This window comes from Elephas maximus, chromosome 16 (assembly GCF_024166365.1).
Source record: "Elephas maximus indicus isolate mEleMax1 chromosome 16, mEleMax1 primary haplotype, whole genome shotgun sequence".
NCBI lineage: Eukaryota > Metazoa > Chordata > Mammalia > Proboscidea > Elephantidae > Elephas > Elephas maximus.
Window position 1 is genome coordinate 64,599,658 of NC_064834.1, and position 19,829 is coordinate 64,619,486.

The window sequence follows — 19,829 nt, forward strand, 5'->3', positions numbered from 1 at the left end:
ATAACAAACCTGGGGCTCCAGAGCCAGACAAGTCTGGGTGCAAACCGGCACCTGCCCTTTACTAGCTGGGTGACTGCTGGAAAGTTATACCCCCTCTTTTAAGTGCTGGTTTTCCTTAGAGGACTGCTGTGATAAGCAAATTAAATAGTAGCTAAAACATGTTTGGTAGAGGTACCGGCATATAGCAAGCCCTTGATAGATGCTAGCCATGGGGATGATGGTGATGATGATGATGGTGACCACAGTGATGATGGTGGGTGTAATGGTGGTAATGTTGGTGATCATTATGGTGATGATAGCAGGGATGATGGTGATGGTGGTGACAATATTGATGATAATGATGGTGATGATGGTGGTAACAGTAACGATGTGTGAGGCACTGGGAGAAGGTAGAGTGCTACAGTAGAAGGAGTAGAGCCTGTAAGTAAGAGTTCTAGGGTCTAATTCTCTATCCCTCCGTCACTACAATTGACTACCATATGACCTTGCACAAGACACAATCTTCCTGGCCTCAGTTGCTCCAACTGCAAGTATGAAATTTTAATGTGTCCTCTGTCTAAACTTAATATCTCTTTATGCTTTATGACCGTACGCTTCTGTAGGCACATCTGTAGGGCTTGTTCTGTAGGCACATCCAAAAAAGTGCCCCATATACAACTGTCTTATTCTATTCAACCCATGGCTCTTAATGACTCCTCAGGTAATTATTTTCAATTGCACCATCGAAGCAGCCCATGCCAGCCCCCCAGCTTGGAGCAGACAATTGTAAGGTAGAAGCCCAACACTTGTGTGTCCCGTTTGCCTGTTTAGCATTGGCAGGCAAAAGCTGGTTAGAAACCAGGTCTCTCTTCTAGCAGAACTGTCCTCCAGAAGCTGTTGGGAAGAGACGTTTACCATATTTACCAAGGTTAATCCTCCAGCCATTACAGTTATTTACCAGGCAGCCTCATTTTGATTGGCTGGAGCCTGGACTGTCCTAGTTTTTTGTTGAATATTTTGAATATCACTCATGTTTGTGACCATAGGATTCATCCAGGACACCGCCAAAATAAACAGAATGCTTTCTGTCCAACTCTCCTAGCACAGTTAAGCTCCATCAGGGAGAAACCTGTTATGTGTTGTTTGTTCTTATAGCCACAGGGTCTTGCCCATAATACTTGCTCAGCCAACATTTATGAAATGAACAAACATGGTCAAGCACCTTGGTACCTTGATCAGCAGACGCTGGTCAGTCTTAGGACCACACGCCTCATCTACTTTAAAAGAATGGTTGGTTACACTTTGGCCAAAACAAAGAAACTGAAAAAGCTGCTCATACAACCCAGGAAAGAAAGGAGTTTCGGGTGGAAGGAAGTCAATAAAAAGGTAGCAGTCCCAAGTGAAGTAGGCCCAGGAAAAACTTCTAAAGTAACAACTCTCAGTAAAGGGCAGGGAAGTAGAAAAGAGTTTACCTCACTGCTCATCTTGGCAACCTGTAGGGAGTGCAGAAGCCTGGCGTCTGCAGTTCCCATGGCTCTGCCTTTTGTTTTTTCGTATTCTTCTTTGTATTTAATCTTAAGAGAAAGAAGAAAGTCCACGGTGAGTGGGAGAGAAACTTTGCCATCTAAGGGGCTCTGGTTTTAACAAGTGCAGAGGGAAAAATTCTGAAAAAACACCTCACTCTTTCGTGAAGCCAGAAGAAAATCAAAGTATTGCAATGTTTACAACGTTAACAGTCATTATTTTTTTCTGCAGGACCACTGACATTTTATTGGAACCATTGCTTATGCATTTCCGAGTTAATGAGAGAAAACCTACATTGCTAGCAAGCTCCCCGGAGGCTTTGGCGGCCAGCAGAGACATAGCATCCAGCTTCATCTCAAAGCCTTTCCCCTTTGTCTTCTCCCAGCCTTCTTTGTACTTCACCTGACAAACAAAAGCACAGGTGAGTAGGAGTCGCTATCCGTATCCCTGCCAAAAGTAGAAGAGGATATACTTTTTTAAAAAGCAAAGTTGGTCTCTTCATCTGTTTGTCGAATGGAATCTTGGCTGTTGTTATCAAAATGATAATAATAATTATGAACACAGTTAATTGACTCCTTAGCTGTAGGGCCATGCAGCTTTGTCTGGTGATAGAACCAAAGAAAAGAGTTATGTGTTCCTCCAAGCTCTGTTGTTTCCTAATCGTGTGATCATGAACAAGTCACTTTAACCTCTTTGGTCCTCAATTTAACACCTGTAAAATGAGTATCATATCATCTGCCTAATATGAGAATAAGCTGGACCCACTATATTAAAGCAGATTCTTAACTGGTAAGTGCAATAACGGTAATAATAATAATAAATAAATAATAAACGAGTTGCTATTGAGTCAATTCTGACTTACGGTGACCCCAAGTGTTTCAGAGAACTGTGCTCCATAGGGTTCTCATGTCTGGACCTTTTGGAAGCAGATTGCCAGGCCTTTCTTCTATGCTTCTGGGTGGATTCGAACCACCAGCTTTTCAGTCAGTAGCCAAACACTTGACTCTTTGCACCACCCAGGGATCCATTGTAATAATAGCTGCCACTTATTGGCCCCTTCCTAAGTGCTTTGTACTCATTAACTGTAACTCTTTGTATTAAGCCTGAGAGGCTCAGAGATGTTAAAGAGCTCGCCCAGGGCCACACCAGTCAAAAATATCGGTGCTGACATCTGAACCCAGGTCCATCTGGTACCAAAGCCCATGTCATTAACTGTGTCCCTACAATACCTCCTGAGAGGTTATAATACTTGAATAATTCAATATGTAAAATGCCTTGCCCAGTGTCCGGCTTAGAACCCATAACCCATTGCTACCAAGTCCATTCCAACTCATAGCTACCCTATGGGACTGAGTAGAACTGCCTCATAGGGTTTCCAAGGCTGTAATCTTTACAGGAGCAGATCGCCAAGTCTTTTCTCCCATAGAACCGCTGGTGGGTTTGAACCGCCAACCTGTCAGGTAGCAAATGAGCACTTAACCACTGCATCACCAAGGCTCCTTTTGGCACAGAACAGGAATTCAAAAAAAGTTCCCTTTTTTCTTCTCCTCTCTCCATAAATCCCATTTAGAATAAGAAGCTGAATCATACCCCATTTGTGACTCCAGGAAGCATCTGCTAATCAAGATTGATCTTTTTAATGCTGAAATGTTCTTCACACATCCAAACACAAGTTAGAAGTCACCAGGATAATGGTGTGTCTGTGGATGCGTTTGTGTGTGGATGTTTGTGTACTGTACATCCACAAGAATTCAATCGCTATAATCAATTGATCCCCAGTGAAGCACCACGTGCTGTGAGACAGCAAAATTCACATTTGCAGTAGGATGGATATCTCTGATGACCCTCTCTCATGAATGGAATACTCCCTGCCTGTTGGACCACGCTGGGATCTCTGTTTTCATATCTGTACACAACCCGCCACCGTGTTCTCACCCCTGCTGTCTGCTCACCTCACTAAATAGTTCGGCATTGTTTCTGGCCTTCACCAGCTGAGGTACATCCTGCGGCAGTGTGTAATTCAGCTTATTTTTCTCATAGTCGGCGCGGTAATTTACCTGTTGGATTAGAAGTAAATACAGGGTTTTTATGCAGGCAGAAGGAAAACTTGGAGAAAGCTCTCTCCTTTCCACTTCTAGCTGAGAAAGAGTTTCTGGATTTTAGAAGGAAGTCTGTGGTTTTATAAATATTTTAAATCAATAGATTGATTATACAAAACGAAAAGTAAAACAACCAAACCAAACCCGTTGCCATCAAGTCAATTCCAACACATGGCAACCCTATAGGACAAAGTGGAACTGCCCCAGAGGGTTCCTAAGGGGTGCCTGGCAGATTCGAACTGCCAACCTTTTGGTTAGCAGCCATAACTCTCAAGCACTAGGCCACAAAGGTTTCCTAAAACAACCAAAAACACTTTCAAAGCTGAGTTTGCGGGAAAAAAAAAGTCTCCACAGCTAGCTCACCAGCTCTCCTGGGTAAATTTTTATTCGCCACGGTGTTGAACATCTTGCTATATCCAGAGTAGATACTCAAAAAGTAATTACCCAATGACTGCTTATATTGAAAAAAGGTATCTTAAATCACACACACACAAAAAGAGCCAGCCACACTGAGCTGCCTTAACAATGGCGGAATAATACAGAAACGGACAATGGTGATGACTGCATAACATGATGAACAAAAACAACGTCGCCAAATGTTACATGTAAAAAAATGTTCACTGGGCAAATGGTTTGTTATATATATTTTTCAATCACAAGAAAATAATAATTAAAAAAAGTATCTATCCATGAATTTTAAAAAAGGAGCCAGACAGACATGTGATTTCTGATGGAAGGCTACAGTACCATCTAAGAAACAGACCAAAAATTACACCTGAACCTGATCAAGTCCATAGATCCAATTACTATTCTATAGGAAATTCAGAAGCCAGAGGAGCACATTAAATGCACTCTGGGATACAACTGGCAAAACTCAGACTGTGGGACACTTTACAGGACTAAAAATACAGTTTCTTTCAACAAATAGCTTGAAAGAACATCACAAAACGGACTTTGTTTGGATCCTGATTCAAACAAACTGTAAACAAATCATAACATTTTGAGGCAAATGAAATTCTGAATTATGAGGCAATTATACAATGGTGATATTAAGAATTATTGTTAATTTTTTGTGTGATATGTTAAAAATGTCAAAATATGTTTAATCTTTTAGGAATTTATACAGAAATACTTATAAATGAAACTATATAATTCCTGGGATTTTCTTCGAAATAATATGAGAGTGGAAGTGGTTGGGCACGTAGATGGAACAAGACTGTCCAGGAGTTGATAGTTGTTGAAGCTGCATGGAGGTACGTGGAGATTCATTATGCTATTGTGCCTACTTTTGAATATATCTAAAGTTCTCAGTAATAAAAAAATCTAAAAGGAGGGGAAGTCGTTTCATGTGTGTAAGAATTTTTTTTAAGATATGTATCAACATTAATGAAAGTCAAATATTTGGGGATCCAGATGTCCAGAAGCCTTAAAGCAATCACAAGACACACATATATAGCTGGGAGGGGTGGGTCACTTACATCACTCAGCTGCTGGGCATTGATTTTGGCCTGAACAATCTGAGGAGTGTTGGTCACAGAGCTGTACTTCAACTTGTCGATGCTTTGCCTGTAGTTGACCTGGGTAAAAAAAGGCATAAGAAGACGTCACTTGCTCTTTTCTCTAAGATTTTTTTAGTGCTCTAGACTAAACAGAACTTAGTAGAAAAAGAACCAAAGATTCATATTGGATTCCAACAGATACTCTAAGCCCACAGACAGAAAAACAGTACATAGAAGAGTTGAGTGACTTGAACAGGCAACTCATGAAGAGGGTCATCCAAGTGGACAGTGAACGTAGGAGAAGGTGCTCATTCCATTATTAGTTAGATAAACGCACATTAAAACCACACTTACCCCTCCATGGAGAGGGAACATTAAAAATGTTGACAATATCAAGTGTTGGTTAGGATGTCAAGTTATGGAAACTCTCACAACACTGCTGGCAAAAGCACAAACTGGTACAACCACTTTGGAAAACTGTTTAGCATTTTGGCACATACACTTACCCTATGTCCCCACAATCCTATTCCTAGGCACATACAAATGAAATGGGTGCACAAGGGAAATAGGAGGCATACATTAAAATGTTCATTCTGATGTTATTTGCAATGGTTCCAAATTGGAAACCACCCAAATGTGTATGTATCAACAGTACAACAGATAATAAATCATTATCTACTATACTAAACCAAAAAAAAAACCAAACCGGTGGTGTATTGATTAAATGGTATGGCTGCTAACCCAAAGGTCAGCAGTTCAAATCCACCAGGTGCTCCTTGGAAACTCTATGGGGCAGTTCTACTCTGTCCTATGGGGTCGCTATGAGTTGGAATCTATTATATTAGATAACAGATAATAGTCATACAATGGAATTCTGCATAATAATAAAAATGACAAACTAATGCTACATAGAAAAAAAGGATGAATTTTATAAAGATAATATTGAGAGAAAGAAGCTTGATATGAAGTGTCATGGATTGGATTGTGTCCCCCCAAAATATCTGTCAACTTAGCTGGGCTATGGGTCCCAGTATTGTGTGACTGTCCACCATTTTACGTGATTTCCTTATGTGTTGTGAATCCCATCACTATGATGAAATGAGATGGATTAGTGACAGTTACACTGATGGGATATACAAGATTGGATAGTGTCTTAAGCTAATCTCTTTTGGGATATAAAAGGCAGAAGCAAGCAGAGAGACATGGGAACCTTTATACCACCAATGAAACAGCACTGGGAGCACAGCGTGTCCTTTGGACCTGAGGTTCCTGTGCTAAGATGCTCCCAGACCAAGGGAAGACTGATGACAGGGATCTCTAGAGCCGATACAGAAAGCCTTTCCCCGGAGCTGACACCCTAAATTCGAACTTCTAGCCCCTACTGGACTGTGAGAGCATAAACTTCTGTTTGTTAAAGCCATCCACTTGCGGTATTTCTGTTATAGCAGCACTAGATGACTAAGACAGCGAGTATACATATTAGATGATTACATTTACATAAAGTTCAAAAAACAGGCGAAACTAAACTATATGGTTCAGGGATGCATTGTTAGGTGGCAAAACTACAGAAAAGAAGAAAAATGATTTCCATAAAAGTCAGGATAGTGGTAACCTTTGTGTAGAGGGATGAGGTTGTGATAGGGATTGGGTAGGGCGTGTGTCTTAGTTATCTAGGCTGCTATAACAGAAATACCACAAGTAGATGGCTTTAACAAACAGTTTATTTTCTTACAGTTTAGGTGGCTAGAAATCTGAATTGAGAGTACCAGCTCTAGGGCAAGGCTTCCTCTCTCTGTTAGCTCTAGAGGAAGGTCCTTGTCTCTTCAGCTTCTGCTTCTTGGTTCCTTGGAAATCTCCACGTGTCTTGGTATCTATCTTACCCCATCTTTCTTGTTAGCTTGCATTTTTTTATCTTTTATATCTCAAAAAATACTGACTGAAGAGACACCCTACACTAATCCTGCCTCATTAACATAACAAAGACAACCCATTCCCAAACGGGATTATAACCACAGGCATAGAGGTTAGGATTTACAACACGTATTTTTGGGAGACATAATTCAATCCATAACATTATGTTTGAATGACTTCTGTCTTTGCTCTACTTCTTGATGTGGAAGATCACCTTAAAATAATTCAATCTATATGTCTACATTTAGTGTACTTTTCTATATGTCTTATATGTCACAAAAGATTTTTTAAAAAAATGAATGAGGTACAAAAACTCGAACCAAGGCCATGCAGGTGTCTTTAGTGGGAGGTGATAGAGCATCGATGGCTCTGTGTGGGGTCAGTCCTAACTCATCTCCACTCAATCCAAAAGCTCAAATCATTCCTCAGTGTTCTGCGAGCAGAGTCGACCTCAGCTGGGGGAGTTTCTTGGTCCAGGAAACTCACCAGAACAACTCATGGTTTGTCTGGCTTGGATGGGCTCTGGTTATAGGAATATGGAGTTAACAATGCCAACATCTGGGACGGCTCCTATGTGGGAGAGTCTGCTCCATTCCTGTATGAGGGTGTTTCCTGAGGTAGACAATTCCTGAGAGGCTCGGGGATGGGGATGGACTGGTGCCAACTCATCCTGTCACCTGGCATTTCCAACCTACACACCTGACTTACAAAAGTACCAGCCATGCACACCCAGCCCTGCCTGGTCCTCACGTCCACCTTGCCAGAGCCCCCAAGGCTGTGTGCCTATGCTTGGCCCTTTCATGTGGTTTCAGAAGAGGAATTTCCAGTGCAGCCTGATGCTTTAACCACCTGGTTTCCTATTACTTTGAGATATTTAGGGCTAGTGAGTTTTCTCTTTTGAAAGTACAAATTGCCCTTCAGAGAGTTAAGAATTATTGGCCATTTGCACACAGGAATGTATCCATTCAATCATCTTATTTTCCTCCTGACACACTTAACCAAGACCCACAGCAGAGAAAATGGGAACTTGGGCAAGGGGAGGAAAGACGTACATGCCTGGAAACGTTCCAGGCGCTTTACATGTATGAACTCTTTTAATTCTCTCAACTACCCTACGGGCAGGCACTCTTATTATCCCTGTTACAATGTGGAAACAGAGGCACAGAGAGTTGAAGTGACAGCCTCAAGGTCACCCAGCTAGTAAGTGTCAGAGCTAGGGTTCCAACCCCAGCAGGCTGCCTCCTGAGGTGACTCTCAATCTCTGCACTATAAACCTGGTTCCACCCAAGCTACCACTTGTTCTATCAAAACTATTGTTATTTTACAAACTGACGAGGGGCTCCCAACAGCCCGAGCAAACATTGTTTACACAGGGAAATGTATCCCAGTCGCAAATAAATGATTTACAAATTAACTTCTAGAAGAGGATCTAGAAAAAAAGAGAGCGCTCTTGACACGAGCTCAGAGGCCTTTGTTAAATTTGGGGATAAAGGACATCATCACTGTGTGGTGAGAAAAGTTTTTGCATATTCTGAGTTTTGGACCTAGAGTCTGTAGGGACAACTAGGAAATACAAAGTCATTTCAAGGTCAACTATTAATGAGATTAGAGTACAGTGGCTTCTTAAGGCATTAATTCAGAGAGAAAAATTATCATCTCATAATAGTCTATTAGAATTCAGAATTATGCATGATAAAATGTGATGAAAACTGTATTTTTTAAGTGGCATGCTCCTTCCTGATAATTCTGCATTAAGTACATTACAAAGCACAATTACTTTTCTCTGCAGGACATAATTAACAGTCCCCATGAGTCATCAAATCTCTGCAACATCACAAATGCTTGGTCGTTGCTTCAACCTGCATTCCGAAGGGCCTCTTTACTGAGAATAGAGTCTTATTTCAATCCACCTGAAGGGAATGCTGTCCAATTAAGCATCCATGCTTGCTTATTCAATTTCATAGCCATGTGACCACCAGGCAGGAAGAGAAACCACAAACATTCTTGTAAATAGATTCTGCAAACTTCGCGACTACTAGAGTCTCCGGATTACACAGGCCGGTTGCTGTTGTGTTGACGCTGCAGCCTGGGTCTGGCTCAGGTGCTGCCAGTTTAGAACCTACCTCACCTTCCTATTAATATTTATGATTCAGTCTAGTTTAGTTTTTTTTTATGAGAGTTTCCCAGGAGATGGCTAAATTTCAGGGGCATGGCTTGATCTAGAGTCTTATGTAAACAAGTCGTGTTAAAATGGGAGTACAAAGTTGTAGCAATCTATCTCACTTTGTTTGTGCTCTTAAGGATGGTTCATAGAATTCTACTACAGAAGCACACACTCACATTCCAATGAGGGCTCTTGATTCTCAAGATTCCCGGGTAATGTATGCAATGAAGAAAGTAAGTAGCTTTGACAGTGGTCAAGTCTGACCTTGGGTCACATTAAAGTGCAATGAGTAAGTCAACCCAACTAAAGTTTCTGGGAAAAGGAGAAAAGTTTAGGACCTTTATAACTCCTCTACTTTCCCCTTTCCTGCTTTATTCCATATTTGCAAAACCCTTTCATCCATTACGTTATCATTCGCCACTGATAGTCCTTCATTGTCTTGGACACTGGGGTAGACACTAGGAATATCCAGCTGAATCCAAAGTCGCTGCTACTCTCATGGGGTTCACCACTTAACAAAAGAAAGAGATATTTGAAGACTTAACTACCAATAGCAAAAACCCAAGCCAATTACAAAGAAATATGAGACAAATGTCTATACTGGGCATTTCGATAAATGTTTGTTGAATTAGTTATTAAATGATTGATTGATTGATTGGAGGTAACCCTCGCTGATGAAAATACATGACACCCTCAGTTCTAAACTATCTTAAATACTTTTTAGGTAGTTTAAAACTGAGTGGTGTCAAGTATACAGAAAAGTATAAAGAAAAAGGATAAAAATCATTAGATAGCAGATGATTTTTATCCTTTTTCTTTATACTCTTCTGTATTTTCTAAATTTTCAATGATAAATATGTAGCAAAATTTTTTGATCAGAAAATGATAAACTTAATTAACTGTATTATTTTGTTTGAGGCAAGCTAAACTATAAACAAATGCAATCACTGGGGTAATAATTAAGGGACACGTATAGTTTCCCAAGTGTTCCCAAAGAAAATTTCAGAAGTCCTGGTGGTGCAGTGGTTAAGCATTCAGCTGCTAACCAAAAAGTTGACAGTTCGAATCCACCAGCCACTCCTTGGAGACCCCATGGGGCAGTACTACTCTGTCCTAGAGGGTCGGTATGAGTCAGAATTGACTAAATGGCAAGAGGTACAAGTTTAAGTTCTTAAATATACCGCATCCTAAAGCTTAAAAAAATAAATAACTCATTATTGCTAAGTAACAATTCTTTTAAACCAGCCGAGCAGACAGGACCCACACAATTTTAAAAGGAGAAACTGAACCTTGGGTAATTTTGAAGATGAAAACCAGAGTTGTCCCAATTTTACATTGAAAATCTAAGACCTTCCAAGCATGCATGCACAAATGGACTCTGAGTGGAAAAGAGCTTCCCTTTCTCAGTCCCTTCCATCTCCTACAAGCTGTTGTGTCTTGTTTCTTTCCATCTTGCTGCCTAAGTATCACTCCACAGGAGGGAAGTGAAGAGTAATTAGACAGAAGGAGCTAGTAGAAGAAGACTTACATCTTTCAAGGGAACCAGTTTCACGGTGGTTTGATAGGAAGGAGTAAGAGTGGCTGGGTAGTTGTAGTCAACAACGTCATGTTTATAATCAGCCTTGTAGGCAATCTGCAACCCAGAAATGACAGGAGAAAAGAAGTGATTACCCACGCTTCCTTCTGACTGTTTGAATGTGATAAGAAATAGTTTAAAAAAAAAAAAAAACTGAAACAAAATTAACTCTGTTTCATCACCTCCAAGGAAAATTAAATTATGTTCACACTTTTGCCTTTAATTAATTTGAATTCTTCTCCTTAATTCATCCAAAATTAGTTAACTTCCATCTGTAGCACACCTATTTTATGGAGCTCCTTAGAGCTGTGTACAAACCAAAAGAAGCGGTTTGTACACAGGTATACAATGTAAGAGTTTATTGACTAACCCCAAGTAAATAAATGAAATGTCAAGAGCCTCCAAAGAAAAATTTTTTTTTGCCCTTAAAGGTCAAATTTGAGATTCTCAGGCAGAGGAAATTTGGCATTTCTTTGCTTTAATGATGAAGTCCATTTCAATTAAGCATCTTTTACCTCCAAGATTTGCAACTTGGCATTTGCAAACCAGTAAACTGGATTGACAAAACCAAAGAGAGGTTAACAGTGATTACACACTACAGGGAAAACAAGGATCTTGATCTGTTTTGAGCATTACCTTGACCACTGCCTGGCCATGGGAGTTCCCCAGTGAACACTATGATGGAATAAATGAATGAATGAACCAACCAACCAACTTCAAATACTCCACAAAAGGCTTTGGAAGCTTGAGGAATTTCAAGAATCATGTTCATCCATTTCTCCTTATCTCTCAGAAATGAAAATTTATAGATCAAGTACTCTTCAAAGAAATTTTGAAAGAGTCTACCCTTGGTTCTACAAGTCAGTCTCTACATTGGAGAATACTGATTTTTAAAAAGGGAGATATTGAAAAAGAATTGGCTGAATTCCTCATGCCCCACCCGCCTGCTCCCCAACAGGTCCCAGGTCCTATAGGACTTTGCACAGAAGGACTCACATTGCTTGCCAGACTTCCAACTTTCATAGCATGGAGAGTCCGTCTGTCCATACCAACGCCTTCGTAGTGGCCTCTCATGTGGTTCTGGTAGTTTTCTTTGTATTTATTCTACATGGAAACATAAAATCTTCAATGAAAGCATTCTGTTTCCAACTAGCTGAAGGTAAACGGCTCTTCTGAATGCACAAAATCCAAAATATAAAATGATTAAATACAACCTATTTAAGTAGCCAGTGTATTAATGCATTAAAAATATAAGCAAACCTATTTTCTTTCCTTCTTTTTTTTTTTTCTAAGAAAACAATTTGAATTTCAAAATAACATGAGAAGTTAGAGGGAGGAAGGCAGGCAAGCACACAAGAAAAACATGGGGTCTCGTGAACATAAACAGAGCAAAACAGACTTGATATTCTTTTCTCTGTTTTCATGTGTAAATACAGCAGACTTTTCCAATGTGAGGATCATCTACAAGCCAAGGGACCCAGGAACACCCAGGACTACCTACAAAGAAGTAATTGGTTTGGTCAAGACCCTGATTTGGGCTTTCAACCTCCAGAACTGTGAGATAACAAAAGTCTGTATCAAACCCACCTACTTGTAGTATTTGTGTTACAGCTGCACTAGAAAACTAAGACACTGTCTAAGGGGAGAATATTTTCATGAAACTACATTGAAATCACCCATCCTGGAAGGCCATTAAGTTTCCAGGCAGTGAGAGCATTTCAACAGAAAACTATTATTACTACACATTAGACACTATTCTACTTCTCTCAGCTAATCTTCACAAGCCCTCTGTAAGGAGGAAAGAACTATTACCGTGCCCATTGTACAAACGGGGTGATGTGGTTTAGGCAGCTTAAACAGCTTGCCCAAAGTCAGCCAGCTGGCTAATTGTGAAACCAAGTCTGTCTGCTCCAAATCTGGTGCTCTTAACCACTATGTTTGTACAGAATAAATTCTTCAGTGAGCTTTACGAAGTTCCTTGCAATTTTAAATTCCATGTCATATGCACTTTTAAGCAGAAGTAAAATCATGTAATCTAGTACAGGATACATCCACTCTAGCATACATGTGCTTATCTATAAAATGAGGAAATAATGCCTGGCTCCCCACTGGGGATTAAATGAGATAGTGTGTTAATTAAGAACCACAAAGCCACATTGAGAGGGTTGCTGGGTGCTCAGACAGGCTCACTTATAGCATGTCACACCGGGAGCACTGTGCTGCACACAGGTATGCAGGGATGCAGAGATGCAGGGATGAGGGATGCAGGGATGCAGAGATACAGGGATGCAGAGATGCAGGGATGCAGAGATGCAGGGATGAGGGATACAGGGATGCAGAGATGCTGGGATGCAGAGATGCAAGGATACAGAGATGCAAGGATGCAGAGATGCAGGGATACAGAGATGCAGGGTGAGGGATGCAGAGATACAGAGATGCAGGGATGCAGAGATGCAGGGATGCAGAGATGCAGGGATGCAGAAATCCAGGGATGAGGGATACAGGGATGCAGAGATGCAGGGATGAGGGATGCAGGGATGCAGAGATACAGGGATGCAGAGATGCAGAGATACAGGGATGCAGAGATACAGGGATGCAGAGATGCAGGGATGCAGAGATGCAGGGATGCAGAGATACAGGGATGCAGAGATGCAGAGATATAGGGATGCAGAGATGCAGGGATGCAGAGATGCAGGGATGCAGGGATGCAGAGATACAGGGATGTAGAGATGCAGAGATATAGGGATGCAGAGATTCAGGGATGCAGAGATGCAGGGATGAGGGATGCAGGGATGCAGAGATACAGGGATGCAGAGATGCAGAGATATAGGGATGCAGAGATGCAGGGATGCAGGGATGCAGAGATACAGGGATGTAGAGATGCAGGGATGCAGAGATGCAAGGATACAGAGATGCAAGGATGCAGAGATGCAGGGATACAGAGATGCAGGGTGAGGGATGCAGAGATACAGAGATGCAGAGATGCAGGGATGAGGGATGCAGGGATGCAGAGATACAGGAATGCAGAGATGCAGAGATATAGGGATGCAGAGATGCAGGGATACAGAGATGCAGGGATGAGGGATGCAGTGATGCAGAGATGAGGGATGCAGAGATGCAGGGATGCAGAAATCCAGGGATGAGGGATACAGAGATACAGGGATGAGGGATGCAGGGATGCAGAGATACAGGGATGCAGAGATGCAGAGATACAGGGATGCAGAGATGCAGGGATGAAGGATGCAGAGATGAGAGATGCAGGGATGAGGGATTCAGGGATGGAGAGATGCAGGGTGAGGGATGCAGGGATGCAGAGATACAGGGATGCAGAGATGCAGGGATCTTTAGGACTCATGGTCAAGTACGGAGGCAGGGGGCTGGGAGGTAAGATAAAATTTAACACTCTGTGGACCAGTCTTAATTAAAACTCATAGGTGTCTGTATCTACGAGGCCATGCTTCTCTGAGACGCACAGGTACATTCACATAAGCTGTCTCTTAGTCAAGCTCACAAAAATGCCCCAACAAAGGCTTCAGTGGAACCACTCACATCACTGGTGAATTTTGAGATCTTGCTCACGTTCCTGAATTGAGGCGTTTCACAGTAGTTGATGCTGTGGCCTTTACTACCTTCCAGATCCTTCTTATACTCTACCTTGGAAACCAAAACACCAGATGCACAATAGACCCAAACCCGAACTCACTCCTGAAAAGGGCTTCAGGACTCAACTAGGGCATTTTTAGGAAACTTTCAACCTGAAGTTTTAAAATGCCAGACAGAGGATACTGCAAGCAACGGTACGTGTTTTCATTTGTAAAAATAAATAATAATCAGGTTGGTTCAGAAAATGAAAAATTCACAGTTCCTTTCAAGAGTAAATGCTATAAGTTTTCACCCAGCTCAAAAAACGGCAAAGCTGGTTTTAGAAATCAGGATGGTGGTTATTCTTGGGGTGAAGTGCCTGAGAAAGGTATAAGGGGGTATCTGGAGTTCTGATCATATTCTGCTTCTTGATTCACTTGTGAAAGTTCATCTATCTGTACGTGTACGATACATGCACTTCCCTGTACACACATCATATTGCAATAAAATGTGACACAAAAACGTACTTTACAAAAATCTAAAAAACAGGTCAGCTCTGACTCCTGGCGACCCCATGTGTGTCAGAGTAGAACTGTGCTCCGCAGGGTTTTCAACCGCTGATTTTTCTAAAGTAGATCCCCAGGACTTTCTTCCAAGGCACCTCTGTGCAGGCTGAAACCTCCAAACTTTCAGTTAGCAGCAGAGCACATTAACCCTTTGTACCACCCAGGGACTTCATTTGCACCATAAATCACTCTAATTCCATGACTTTTTGTATGCTCTATGCTCTCTGACATTACACTAAGACCATATACCAAAACAAAACCAAACCTGTTGCCATCGAATCAATTCTGACTCATATGGTTTCCAAGAAGCAGCTGGCGGATTTGAACTGCCAGCCTTTTGGTTAGCAGCCATAGCTCTTAGGAGTATAATAAATGAGACTGCTCACAGATGTAGGAAGCATGTTCTAATTTAAAATGAGCTGGCTTCTCAAGCTCCCCTCGGTGGCTGGATGAGGATGTGAGGCTATCGTTATTAAATAGACTCCAAGTCATCACAGATAACTGGAGAAAGCAACTGAGGGCCAATTACCATTAATGGAGGTGTAGCTCATTGTCTTACTCAATAAACATAAGGGCAAAGAGAAACTGAAGACCACCTTATGACCTCTTACCAAAGGAAATACAACTTAATTTGTTATTTTATAAAATTTTGTGAGGATATACCCTTTAAAGTATGCAAAGTTTATTAATGCTCATATATGATGTAAAACAAAAGCAATACACAAAACTATATATACAGTTGAATTCTAATTCTATATGTTTTTATATTCATATATTCATTTATATTATGTTCACACATAAAAAAAAAAAGCTAAAATGTTAACATTAGCTAACTGCTAACATTTCTGGGATAGGCTCACTGTTAGTGCTCTGATCCCAGTTCTGTGCCTGAAAGTCTCTATGAACCGGAACAAGACATTTCGCTTTTCCAGGCCTATGACAGAGCGAGGGCCTGAAGCTCACAATAGTCACACATAGCTCTAATGTTCTGTGAGTCTAGAGCAAGGGTTGCCAAACTTTTTTTCTGAATGTCCAGATAGTAAGTATTTTTGACTTTGTGAGCTCACATGGTGGCAGTCACTCCACTCTGCCTTTGTGGAAGCAGCCATAGACAATATGAAAACAAATGGCTGTGGCTGTGTTCCAACAAAACTTTATTTACAAAGACAGGCTGCCCAGCCAGATTTGGCCCTCAGGTCATAGTTTGCCAAGCCCAGATCTAGAGCATCTGAATCACCTGGAGCATTTGTTTAACATGCTGCTGCCAAGGCCACCACACCCACCTACTACTTCCAACTAGTTGAGGCTCCTGAAGAGCCTTAGGAATATGTCATTCCTGGCGATTCCAAATTTGGGCAATTCCAAAACTAAAAATTTTGGGTGAAAGACTGACCTTTAGAGGTTAGAAAAGAAAAAGATTTTAGGGTGCTGGCATATCTGTTTCTGAGTTGCAGACAACTTAGGTGAGCACTGTTAATAGCCTTCATTCTTCCAGTGGCAAGTAGTTGCCAAGCCAAAAGCCATCAGAGTCTGGGCAGGTAACACAAATGAGAGAAGTTGCTATGGAAAGACACTGTTGCTGTGTGCCATCGAGTTGATTCCGACTCACAGCGACCTTATATGACAGAAAAGAACTTACATTGTACATACAGCTTCTCAGAAACCTGACTACAATAAGAGAATGAGTGTGATGCCAGGTTTGAAACACTCCTTCCTAACTTCAATTTCGCTCTATAACAACCGTATATTGCTATAAAAGTTGGATCATCCACTATACTATTCTGTCAGCTAGCAGTTTACTGCCTGTCACATATGAATACCTACTGCTCTTGAGGATTCTGGAAGAAACTTTTGGACCATCAGAGACAGATTACATTTTGTTCGAGTCTACCTATTTTATTAATTGCGTGCCTTGGTCGCATAGCCATTCTTTGGAAACTGTCCATGTTTCGTGTTGTACTCTTAACCAGAGTTTTTTATTATGGGCCACCCCAATCACTGTCTACAGGAGATAAAAGGTAACAGCAAACCGGCATGGCTATTCCCCCAACACGCACCTCGCTCGCAAGCTTGTTCACACTCTGAGCACGCTGAAGAACCAAGTTGTCCCGGGCTGGAAGGGAGTGGTAATACGCAGCGCCTTTCATCTTGTTGAAGTCCTGCCTGTACTTTATCTGAAAGAAACACACAGAGAGTGTGGTCAGGCTGTTTTGACGCCCGTGAGGATTTGGCTAACATTCTACTTTGGCTGGGCTGTAATAAATTTATCTGTGTGTACATTCAATTAGCACAGCCTTCATTCAAAGTCTCCTTTCTCCTTTATAAGGAGAAATATAATAAGGTTGGCCTTACATGGTACGGTACTTACATCACTCACAAGCTCGTTGGCTTTCTTGGCGTTCTGATAAGCTGGGGTAATCATGGCCGGGAAGCTGCCCTTTCCCCTGTGTTCTTCATACTCTCCCAAGTAACCCTGTGGAGTCAACGGGAAACTTTGATCAGTAAACCCTCCCTCCCCAACTGGGTGAGATATTAGTGATAATCTCTCAAAAAACCTGTTCCCATAAAGGCCCTGTCCACTTTGGACATTGCAGTGATCACCCTAAGAATAGTACCATGTGGTGGTTAAGATGGCAGACCCTGGAGTCAGGTCCATGTACTAGGGCCCAGCACACAGTCAGCACCTAATAAATCGTAACTATTATTATCACTATCATGATTATTTTCACAAAATAAGAGTTGGTCTGCTAACCAAAAGGTCAGCGGTTCAAAGCTACCAGGCTCTCCTTGGAAACCCTATGAGGCAATTCTACTCTGCCCTATAGGATCACTATAAATTGGAATCAACTCGACAGCAATGGGTTTGGTCTGGGTTTTGGTAACAGTCTTTCTGAGTCCCTAGGTAGGGCAGTTAACATACTTGGTTGCTAACTGACAAGTTGGAGATTCAAGTCCACCCAGAAGCACCTTAGAAGAAAGGCCTGGCCATCTTCTTTTGAAAAATCAGCCATTGAAAATCCCATGTAACACACTTCTACTCTGACACACATGGGGTCACCATAAGTCAAAGTCAACTCAACAGCAATTGGCTTTCTAGGAGCTGTGGTGGCACAGTGGTTAAGCACTCGGCTGCTAACTGAAAGGTCAGTGGTTCAAACCCACTAGCTGCTCTGTGGAAGAAAGATGTGGCAGTCTGCTTCTGTAAAGATTCACGGCCTTGGAAATCCTATGGGGCAGTTCTACTCTGTCCTTATAGGTCACTGTGAGTTGGAATCGACTCAACAGCAATGGGTTGGGTATGTATTTGCCACCTAATCCTATTGGGGAATTGATTGGTTATAAATAATAAATCGATTACATGGTATAATCCATTAACCTAAAAAGATAGTTACTCATTAGGAAGAAGAACGAATTGTTTGGCATTTTAGGCACTAGAGATATTTATAGTTTGTCCGCCTGCCTGCCTCTCTCTCACTCCCTCCTACTCATGCCCCAGCAAGTCATGCCAAGTCCCATAATGAGATGTCACACCAGACTGAGTTCTCTCAACAGCTGGTAACACGATGCTCTCAAACGACACCCACTTTGGTTCTTGTATTTGTCATTGTCAGGGCTGTAAACTTCATTCAAAATGTCCTAATAATCAAGAACCAACTGTGAAAGTCTGAAGTTGTATCTCATTTATGTACATATTATGTGTGTGTGTGTGTTATAACTAGTGACAGATTAGATACAGGACCTGTCCACTAGAACAAGTCCAAATATAGAACAGATAAATGTCACTGAACAGTCCAAACAAAAAAAGTAGATATCAAAAATCTGAATGCCAAGAAAGCCAGTGAACATGAAGCCAAGTATTTGTTTTTACTTTTTTTTTTGTAATTTCTATTGTGCTTTAAGTCAAAGTTTTCAAATCAAGTCAGTCTCTCATACAAAAATTTATATGTCCCTTGCTGTATACTCCTAGTTGCTCTCTGCCTAAAGAGACAGCACACTCCTTCTCTCCACCCTCTATTTTCATGTCTATTGAGCCAGCTTCTGTCCCCCTCTGCCTTCTCATCTCCCCTCTAGACAGGAGCTGCTCACATAGTCTCATCTGTCTACTTGATCCGAGAGGCTCACTCCTCACCAGTATCATTTTCTATCCTATAAAAGTCCAGTCCAATTCCTGTCTGAAGAGTTGGCTTTGGGAATAGTTCTTGTCGGGCTAACAGAACGTCTGGGGACCGTGACCTCCGGGGTTCTTCTAGTCTCATAAGTATTTTTTTAATAAAACTAATTTTTTAAAGTTGTCCTGAGCCTATAACATATTTAAAACATGAAATCAGTAAAACATATTCTCCTTGAGTTTAAAGCACTAAGAGATCATTTAATTAACTTATAATTTAATAAAATAACCTTTTTTATTCAAAAGAAGCATTTTTCTCAGGCAGAATTTGCAAACAGGTCATAACCTATCTTCACATACATCCTAAGACTTATATGAGTGTATGCCCAATATAGATAATTTGTTTTTCTAAAGAAGAGAAATAAGTTGTTTGTAGTTTCCTTTTATAAGTCAGGTATGTTGTAGAAGTCTACTCAATGCTAGGTAATTCAAACAATTGTTCATTTAGGAAACTAAATCAATTAAACCCATTGAACGTATTCTTCCAGTACACACATTTGCTCTTCCAGTATTCTTTACGTGAAACTATGAAAAAATAAGGTCTCTGTCTTCCCTACAATACTTGGCTAGTACCAGAAAATACAGAGGGATATGCAAATAAAAATTAGCCTGTAAATGTCATCTTGACATTTTTATTCCCTGTCAAGATGTAATTCATTTAAGAAGTAAAATTAGGAAAAGGGTTTGCATTCTCCGGCATACTGCTTTACCTAGTAACCTTCACTTCCTAAGAAATGAGTTTCACTACTCACTGAAATATT

General features: G+C 41.1%; 1 protein-coding gene across 1 annotated transcript in view; it reads right to left on the bottom strand.

The window, feature by feature from the left end:
• Positions 1-19,829, bottom strand: part of NRAP (nebulin related anchoring protein) — a 77,959-nt gene that overhangs the window by 44,147 nt on the left and 13,983 nt on the right. The window contains exons 10-17 of the mRNA XM_049854667.1: positions 17,269-17,373; positions 16,958-17,074; positions 11,749-11,856; positions 10,705-10,809; positions 5,081-5,179; positions 3,456-3,560; positions 1,798-1,905; positions 1,452-1,553 (exon numbers count right to left, since the gene is read on the bottom strand). Coding sequence (XP_049710624.1) covers positions 1,452-1,553; positions 1,798-1,905; positions 3,456-3,560; positions 5,081-5,179; positions 10,705-10,809; positions 11,749-11,856; positions 16,958-17,074; positions 17,269-17,373 — 849 coding nt within the window. The remainder of the gene's footprint in view (positions 1-1,451; positions 1,554-1,797; positions 1,906-3,455; positions 3,561-5,080; positions 5,180-10,704; positions 10,810-11,748; positions 11,857-16,957; positions 17,075-17,268; positions 17,374-19,829) is intronic.